The sequence below is a fragment of the Barbatula barbatula genome (assembly GCF_947034865.1).
Source record: "Barbatula barbatula genome assembly, chromosome: 6".
Classification (NCBI taxonomy): Eukaryota; Metazoa; Chordata; class Actinopteri; order Cypriniformes; family Nemacheilidae; genus Barbatula; species Barbatula barbatula.
This window is the reverse complement of record NC_136765.1, coordinates 17,141,358-17,150,802: the sequence shown is the minus strand read 5'-3', so window position 1 is coordinate 17,150,802 and position 9,445 is coordinate 17,141,358. Positions and strand designations below refer to the sequence as shown.

Sequence of the window (9,445 nt, the reverse complement as noted above, 5' to 3'; positions counted from 1 at the left end):
CAGTTATGTAAGTGCTCTCTGTATGTGGGAAGTTTTGGCTGTTCTTGCTCAGATTCCTCCCCATAAAACCTGAAAGTATGCAACCAAAAGAGTGAACTGTCTGGAGGCATACTGTATCTTGGAGGCACACAGGAGGCTTTTTCCCAAAACCCGAGAAGCTTTGTCCAAATCATCTCTGATAGGGGACCATTCTTCCATTCCAGTATTTCCTTTAGCCATTCGCTTTTTCTTCTTCTTCTTCTTGGATGCCATGTGCAGTTTCTCAGTCAATAGGGAATAGAGACGTGGGCCGTGCACACACACACGCTAACATTCTCTCCACCCACACTCCTGTCACTGTATCCTATTCTTCATTGCTAAGCAGCACATAGTAGATGCACTATCATGCACCCCCACCCACCCACCCACCCTACCCAGCACATTATAGAACTCACAGGAGCAGTCTTTAAATAGCTCAAAATTAAAGAGCGCATCTGAAAAATGTGAACCGATCACGTGAGAGCACGATATATATAGTACAGCAAGAAAATTTTGTTATGATAATTACAATAAAAGAACCTTAACAAGGATCTGCTGTAGAAATAAACTCTGCCCGACTACAGGAGGTGGATCCTGTTGCTGTAGTTTAATTAGGTGTAGAAACACACACACTTGTCTCTAGAGTATCTTTTTCGGCTCCCACATGGCTTTTGATATCCCCCTCATCCACTAGAGCCACAGACCCATGTTGCCAGGCAACCCTTCAAATCCCCACAGACACACACACTCAAGCCTCTGCTTGGATAGCTCAACGCTCATGCAACATGACATGGTATATATATATATATATACACACAGAGACATAGGAAAAGAGAGTGGTTGCCATGGCGATTTCTGTAGGATGGCTGCAAAGCCTATATGCTGGTTCATGTATGGGGCTGAGCTGTATAAAAGCACACTGATGACAATAACGACAAACATGGTCATTGTCGGATTCATGTTGTTTTATTGGAAAAAAAATTAAAAGACGAGCATGTACAACTTGGAATGAACAAAAATAGAACCGAAGGTGGGCAGTCGAAAGAAAACCCTGGTGAAAAGCCCTCTGCACTCTCCAGAGAAATCGACGTGCTCACGGTCAGCGCCCAGAGCAAAACTAAAGATAAAAACATTTATGGTACAGTCACTGATCCCCAAAAAGCACTTTCACACAAGGTGAAAGATCGCACCCTGAACACCCCAGCCACTCCCTCCCACTAAACGCCCCACTATCGGGCACAATGCACAAAGAAACAAAACACCAAATATCCTGACATGCCAAACATAGTTTAAAATCTCTTAAATGCTTTTTTCCTTAAAAATATCTCTTTAGTTATTGAAGCAAACTGCAAAGGTCCCATTCATTTGTCCTCTACGCAGATTCCGATACCACCCCCACCCTCCCAAATCCCAGTTCCAAACTGTATTATCCCACTTTTATTAATTCAGACTGTTCCGAACCCCTAGAACGCTCTGACAGACATCGCTGAGGTTTCCGCCCAGTGGCGGCTTCGAGCTGCATGCATGTAGAACAGAAACAGGAAGTAGAAGACGATTGGCCAGCCCAAACATCGCCACCAGCAAATGGAACCAGTTAAGCAGTTCACCAGATGCTTTTACTTTAGTTTCTGAAGGTTTGATATCAGGATTATTAGGTTTATCTTTTTGAAGATGTCTAAGCAGTTCTTTAGGAACAGGACCACTAACCAGTACATGCAGGTCATTTATGTTTGTTTACTTTTTTTGTTTGTTTTGTTATGTATATATATATTTTTATTATTTTTTTCTATATATGGACATTTTATATTTTTTAACATTCAGTATTTCTATACAGAAACAGTATGAATAAATGAATATTTTTGCGTAAGAGGTAAGTAAAATATTTGACTTGATTTTTTTGTCTTCTAAAGAGGTCAGCGAAAACAGAGGAGCTTCACTTTGCCGTCATCATTTGTACAAATTCTGTGGAAAGAAAGAGACGCAGGACATTAAACATGAGGGTGACGTTTAGCAAACATAAAAACAATTCATTCATATTCATTTAAACCTTTGAATTTATCTATTCTCTCTTATGCTTGAATAACCTTTCATAATCCAAACTACATTATTGTAATTGAAGTCAAAAGTAATTTCTAATCCGTGGATAAAGGTGACCCGTTTCGCCGCAGGTAATCCCAGCGCACAGCTGTGTCGTACCTTCATAATTGACCTGACCGTCACCGTCAATGTCAGCTTCTCTGATCATCTCATCCACCTCTTCATCCGTCAGCTTCTCGCCCAAGTTCGTCATAACATGGCGAAGCTCAGCTGCGCTGATGTAGCCGTTCCCATCCTAACAGAGACCGATCAATACATCATCCATTTAGTCATGCAATTAAAAAAATCTATTGAAATCAATTGCGGCCACTGGGACAAATGTTAATGACAAGTTATGGATGCTCAAATGGTTTTTTGTAGACAAACATGTAGAATTTTGTGCATATATTTACAGAATTCAAATTGTGCACAACATAGTAAAATTCAGCAAAATTCCCCGTAAACCCTCCATCAACAGTGAAAACAACCTTTACATGAATTGTTGTGTTGTCATGTGCTTTTTTAAGCAACAGCAGCTTTGTGGAACAGGCGCATGTTGTTTATTTTTCCAAGGATTGGTTGTTTTCTCCCTGCCTCTTTACTGTTTCCATAGTAACAACAACATAATCTTCCCACAATACCGCTGTTCCAAACACTGACCTTGTCAAACACTCTGAAAGCTTCACGGATCTCCTCCTCACTGTCTGTGTCTTTCATTTTACGGGCCATCATTGTCAGAAACTCTGGAAAGTCAATGGTTCCATTACCTGATAGAGAGAGAGAGAGAGAGAGAGAGAGAGAGAGAGAGAGAGAGAGAGAGAGAATAAACAGATCTAGTCAGATGCGTTTGGGGAAAAGAAATAAAACTGTAGCTCTCAGTGGACCAACACACAACACTGATCTGGGGTTTTCAGGTTGAACTATGTGTGGTTTCGGTTCCCCTGAGGTTTATCAAGCTAAGGTGGAATATTTCCATTAGACGGGACAAATATGACATCCCCCCGTGTGCATATGTGTGTGAAAATGATCACCAGATCCGTTCCCAGAGGGCTCACACTGCGTGTGTAATCTGACATTGTGGGTGTATACGCATGTGTGTGCGTATTTGTGTTTCTTCACTTTCTATGTCCCTCTTTGCACTTCGCAAACAAACACAAACACTCTCTCGATTCCATTGGTGTCGCTGCCAAAGTGGATTATGTAAAGGATTCAATGCGGTCTTTATTACCAACTGTTATTCAATGGGCTTTAGTGCTGTCTGACCTATAAAAAGACTCTGTACAATTTTTTAATCACAATATTACAGAAACTCATAAGCGCTCTGCATAATCGAAAGTGCTAATAATCCAACAATGTTTGGGCGGTATCATGTGATATCACCGTGCATTTTAACAATGACCCCCTCTCATCTAATATCACAACAGCGTATTGGATCATGTGGTAATGATATCACCTCTGTAATGAGAGAAGCGTCCCAGGCCTTTTACATTTATCTGCAAGCTCCCTTGCACCCCAGCTAATTACACAACAAGATAACCGTTTAATCACAGGGAGAGACCGTTTACTCTCGATGAGGTTAGGACAGCTTCCAACAGAAAATGTGCCAGTTAGGGGGTTTCCTCACAAGCCAAGACTGTCCTGAGGTTTAACATAACATTTAAATTAACAAGAAAAAGTATTTTTGAAATAAACAAAATAAAACATTACATATTTTGATGCAGGTCACATGCTGGCGAATCAACCAAAAGACGTGATTTTACAAAAATATGCTGTAGCTCTATATAACATCCACAACACATTTTTTGTATTGTGATATATTGTGTCACAGTATAATGTTACTCTTCAATAATTGAATGTCATTTGTGTCATTCCCTCAAATTAATTACATAATAAAGTCTCTTATACCCTAAAGTAATTCAAGCTAGTAAGGGATAGTTCACCCAAAAATGAAGATTATGTCATCAGATTGTTCCAAAGCTGTATAAATGTCTTTGTTCTGCTAAACAAAAAGGAAGATATTTGGAAGAATGTCAGTAAGATCTCGGCACCTGTTTTCTGCCATGGTGGAGAAAATAATACTATTAGAGTCAATGGGGGATGACATCTGGTTGGTTACTGACATTCTTCCAAATATCTTCCTTTGTGTTTAGCAGAACAAAAGAAATTTATACAGGTTTGGAACAACCCGAGAGTGAGTAAAGGAAGACAGAATTTTCATTTTTGGGCGAACTATCCCTTAAAATAGTCATCTTCATGTTTCTGCATGACATATAAGACTGATGGACAGCAAAACTGACATGCATATTCTTCAAACACAAATCTGTGCTAGCGACACGCCTGCTGCGATACCTTCCTCAGGTGTAATCGCGCACTCACCGTCAGCGTCCACTTCATTGATCATGTCCTGCAATTCAGCCTCTGTGGGGTTCTGCCCGAGTGATCGCATCACTGTTCCCAACTCTTTAGTTGTGATAGTACCGTCCCCATCCTTATCGAACAAGGAAAACGCCTCCTTAAACTCTGAGGAAACAAATGACAAAAGCATTAGATAGATCCATTTGAAACATTATGTTTATAAGATCCACTTGTCTGAGGTCTTTTAAAGAGAGAGCAGTTTAATGAAAAGTTGAAAGTTGCTTGTCTTTCATTCTGGACACCAATAAATTAAAGTCACGTTTACACTACAAACACACAAAGGAAACTTGACTTACCAGCAATTTGCTCCTCGGTAAGTTGGTCTGCCTGAAGATGGAGAAGAAATGTATGTATGCAAGGAGAGATGAAGGGGGATAAAAGAGAGAAAATGTGGGTCAATAAAAGCTTGAAGCAGTCTTTACTGTTATGCACTGTGTAACTGAACAATCTTTAATGGCGCATATGTTGGGTCCACAAGAAAAACAACATAACAGAATCAAAACACAACACACCTAGATTTTAAAACAACGTCTCGCAAAACCTAAAGTGAATAGGTTAAAGTTGATCATACAAAAACTTACAAATTAGATCTTGAATTAAAAAGTTTGTTATGATAAACTGTCTTTCAAAAAGCACTCAGAAATAATCGTCCCATACTGACCAGATTCAAGCAATAGACACCCTGTCTGGGACACTCGCACCTCCCGAACCTACAGATTCTCAAAGTCCACAACAACCAATAACAAGAAGACTATATTTCAACTTTCACAAGCACAACCTTTATGCCATCCAGCTGAATTGCAGTCAAGTCAGTCACCAGCTTCTTCGCCTTGGGTTCGTTGTCCCAACCATCACTTTTCATTATTTCTTGCGTGTTGTCCATCTTCACTGGTGCTTTCCTAGGTTTGACCTCTACGGTGGGGCTTTTTAGATTGGTAAGGCCATCGACAGTTCCCTGGACCTTCACCAGACCTTCTGCCAGAAATTCTCCCCTTTTGAAGTTCTGCGCACCCTGCCGCCTGACATCGTTGAGCTCTGTCCGACAATGGTGCAAGCAGTTCTTCAAATCTTGAACATCTCGCACAACGCTGTAAATGCGGCTGTTGGTGGAGTCCACCAGCATCTGCAGAAAGGACTCAATCAGTTCTTTATAAAAGAACTGCTGCTGATTGAGAAGGTCGTAGACCATGGAGAGCGATACGGAGTTGTCCTCAGGGTAAATCACAGGTCTCTTTGGAGGCATTCTGATCTGTTTTGCGAGCAGATGTTGCCGCTTGCACGTAGCAGCGAGTCTAGTTGATCAGGCTAATGGGACTCAGAGAGAAAAAAGCTCACCTGATGCCCGAGGCCAGTGTTACTGTAACAACCTCCTGGGCTGCATGACAGAGGTTGTGCCGAGTATCATGTGCCAAGGAATTGGGCGATTTTTGAGAAGCCCAAAGTCTTGATTGACACCATAGTGCCACATTTCGGGGCTGTCACCAGCGTGCTGTGGTTACAAAGACGAGAAACAGGGATTGTTTCCATATCACAGATTGGAGCAGGGGGTTGCATCATCTCACCAAAGAATTCTAAGATGTATTATGAGGCAGGTTAGCGGGTACACTCTGTGACAATTGACAGCTAAATTAAAAGGAGGGCATGACAGTACGGTCACTTTACCTGCTCCCACGGTCATCTCGGTTTACAGCCGGCTGTGCGTTTGAGTTCATGTCTCTTTTATCACATGAGTTGCATTGCGTCTGGTAGACGTGCCAACAATGGTTTTACGTTTCCAAGTGCAGATGCATGATTTCACTTATCCCACAGTAACCATCTCATCGTGTTTAATTTTTCTCTACCTTACCACCCTTGGGCTGCAGTTAGCCTGAGGGTTAAAGATCCGGACTGCTAACACAAAGGTTGCAAGTTCAAATCCAGGTAGGGACAAAGCATGACCTGGAGAGTTGCAAATGTTCCTCCCACCCTATAATGACTGTGCTGTTGTGCATCTCAGCACACCTTTCTCCAAGGGGAATCTACCAGCAATTAGTGTACTGCGCGTTTTCTCCATTACTGCTCTCTCTCTCTCTCTAAATGTAACCTAAATATGAGAATGTCAGGATTAACCCTTTACTTATTTCCATCATTATTAGCATTAAAGTGATAGTTTACCCAAAAATGAAAATTCTGTCATCATTTGATGTCATTTCAAACCTGCATGACTTACTTCTGCAGAAAACAAAAGATCTTCTTTATAATTTTGGTAACCGAACAATGGCGGTACCCATTGAATAGAATTGGTTTTGTGTCCATACAGTAGAAGTGAAGGGTACCGCTGTTGTTCGGCTACCAACATATTTCGACAAATACCATTATGCTCTAATAAGAGAGCGGTACTCTCAACTCTGAGTTTAAATTACAGATTCAATGAGTAGGAAGGATTTCTTTCAGCTGATGGAAGGAGAATGAGATCCTGAACCAATACTGGAAGTCTTCCAGGCCACTTGCCATCCAGCAAGGTTTCAAACACATCACACACCACCGCCAGGAATTTGGCCTGGATGTGAAAACGCTGCATAACATTGCCTGGAATCTAGCCTTGATTTAGGAGTCGCCAAGCAGCAGCAGCTGAGAGATTGAGACGGTGCTTTGGACGGCCGGCGTATGATAATGAGTGGGTATTGCCACTTTCACACCATGTTAACAGGAAGCCCCCAAGGCCCGTAACCACCACGCTGCCAGAAAGATGTTGGCGGGACAGGTTGAAGCATATACTCTACGTAGACTAGATTTGGTCACTCCCATGCACAGTTTGTGTACTACTCTCTAGCCAGAAAACTAAATGAACGCAGATATTACCACATTAAACACTCAAGACCGGAAGATGACTGAATATAAACTCCAGACCAAAAGTGTAAAGGCGGCTTATGAACCAAACCATCTTTAAGATGTGAGAAACGGCTCCATGAAGTAGAACAGACCATTTCTAGACCGTTCTGCGCGGCAGAAAAAAACTTAGGTTATCTTCCTCACCAGGGCTTGCTGAATCCCATGGCATGGCTGCCTGTACGGGCGGGAAGTCGAAACTAGAGCTTCAACCCAGCCAGAGGAAGAAGATTTTACAAGATCCAACCCCAGGGAGGAAACAGACCAATGAGACTTGCATCACACTACCCTCACAGACCATTTGCTGTATGTTTATAATGCAAGCAGAGATAAATATCACCAAACCCAGCACGGTCTTGAATAACGCCCAGAAAGGAAAGATGTCAAACTGAACCTTCTGGCAGGGTGCAGTGGAAAAGCTGAACCTGAAACATTTGAGTGGACTCATTCGATCCATATTGACTCATGCTTTATTGAACTCATTCTGGTTCGGACATTCTTTCCATGTTTCTTGAACAATGTTTGCTTTCTTGAGCTAAACGACACCTTTTAAACAAAGGTTGTTCATTTCTCCCTTTAGTTTTCTTGTCATGCATCCACGGTGCACGCTGTTAAGACGTTCACTTGCAGACCATCACATACACCTGTTACATTAACAATCCAACAAATATTAGAAGAATGACAGCAGTGGCTTTAAATGATGTATAAAACGTTTGTGGCATCCCAAACAAAAGCATAACCCCACCATCGGGTCTTCTCTTGTTACGTCGACAGATTTGATATCATCATTTTGATGCCCAATAAACGATCACACGAAATGGAGGACGTGGTCATACATACATACATAAAGGGGAAACAATCATTTAATGACGCGAGCTTCTTAATACAAATGAAGGAACGACTATCTACAACCAACAAAATCCAAATGACAGCATCTCATTCATTTCATTAGACTGAAAACGTACCAAATTTCATACACTTTTCCGGTCATACACTGATTTTAGAGACTGATTTATGTTCGGAGCACGGCCCGTTCATGTCCTTATTTAACAGCATATGATCGCCGATCATCTCTCCGCTGCTGTTCTGCACATCATCACACCATAACAAAACGTATGTCACATTTCCTGCCGCACCATGACATCAAAAACAAGGCAACACATTTATAATAATGAACAGATACAAATACAGTGAATCGCAGAACGTAATGCATATGCAATCCTATTGTAAGTACCAAAAACGTAGCAAATACGAACAGCGTTTACGGATCTGTATATTCATCGCAAATGTCGTGAAAGATGAGTGATGCATTTTTGATGGTTATCTGATGAAACTTATACGTACCATGTCTGAGGTGGAGAGTGGAGTAGGTTTGTTAATCTACACTAGACTGCAACGCTGCTCTGTTCCCAGTTAATGCTCCACCGGTACTAACGCCGCTCGCAGGGTGTTAAAGGTGATCCGGTTCTATATACATCGGTGTAGTCCTCCGCCGTCTGGACTCCTGTCACTCACTTCCGCATGTTCCTGCCGTTGGCCCCGCCTACCTACTTTTTCATGTACTCTTCAAAAACAGAGGCCTGATGTAATCACTATCGAAGACAAAAGTATTAAATTAATAAGATAACAAGTAAAATTAAGTTTGAACTTTGTTATTTTGCTTGATTTTTATTAAATGTATGTCTGATGGTAGCCTACATAGAAAATTGTTAAAGAAAGTGTGTTCCTTTCTTCCTCTTAGCTATTTAAAAATAAATTCCTTGTAGATATTCTAAATTTCTATTTTAAAAAATGAACTTTTACAAAGAAAATAAATAAAAATGCAAAGAATCCCATGATCGCTTATTTAATTCAATAAAATAACTAGTAAAATAAGCTTTCATTAAACAATCTCAAATTAAATGCTGAAAAAAAACATGTTGACCAGTAATCCCCTGTGCACTAAAAGTAATATTTGTTGTCTCTCAAAAACTGATCCGTAAAATCTGATCTATCGTGTTTCAATAATATCTGTTTATGTACTATATTAGAAAAAAGTAATAAAATATCACGTATGATTAAAAATTGT

The 9,445-nt window shown here is 40.8% G+C and overlaps 1 protein-coding gene across 2 annotated transcripts; it reads right to left on the bottom strand.

Annotated features, from left to right (window-relative positions):
• Window positions 1–967: 967 nt before the first annotated feature.
• calm1a (calmodulin 1a) lies at window positions 968–8,848 on the bottom strand. Of its 2 annotated transcripts, XM_079458196.1 has the most exons (7): window positions 8,722–8,846; window positions 4,806–4,836; window positions 4,471–4,614; window positions 2,755–2,861; window positions 2,215–2,350; window positions 1,907–1,980; window positions 968–1,135 (listed from the first exon to the last, which is right to left on the bottom strand). In XM_079458196.1, the coding sequence occupies exons 1-6, from the start codon at window positions 8,722–8,724 to the stop codon at window positions 1,952–1,954; spliced, it is 450 nt and encodes a 149-aa protein (XP_079314322.1). In that variant the 5' UTR covers window positions 8,725–8,846; the 3' UTR covers window positions 968–1,135; window positions 1,907–1,951. The 2 variants fall into 2 exon arrangements, with proteins under 2 accessions (XP_079314322.1, XP_079314321.1); XM_079458195.1 differs by lacking the exon at window positions 968–1,135 and having other exon boundaries at window positions 1,809–1,980; window positions 8,722–8,848.
• Window positions 8,849–9,445: the final 597 nt, after the last annotated feature.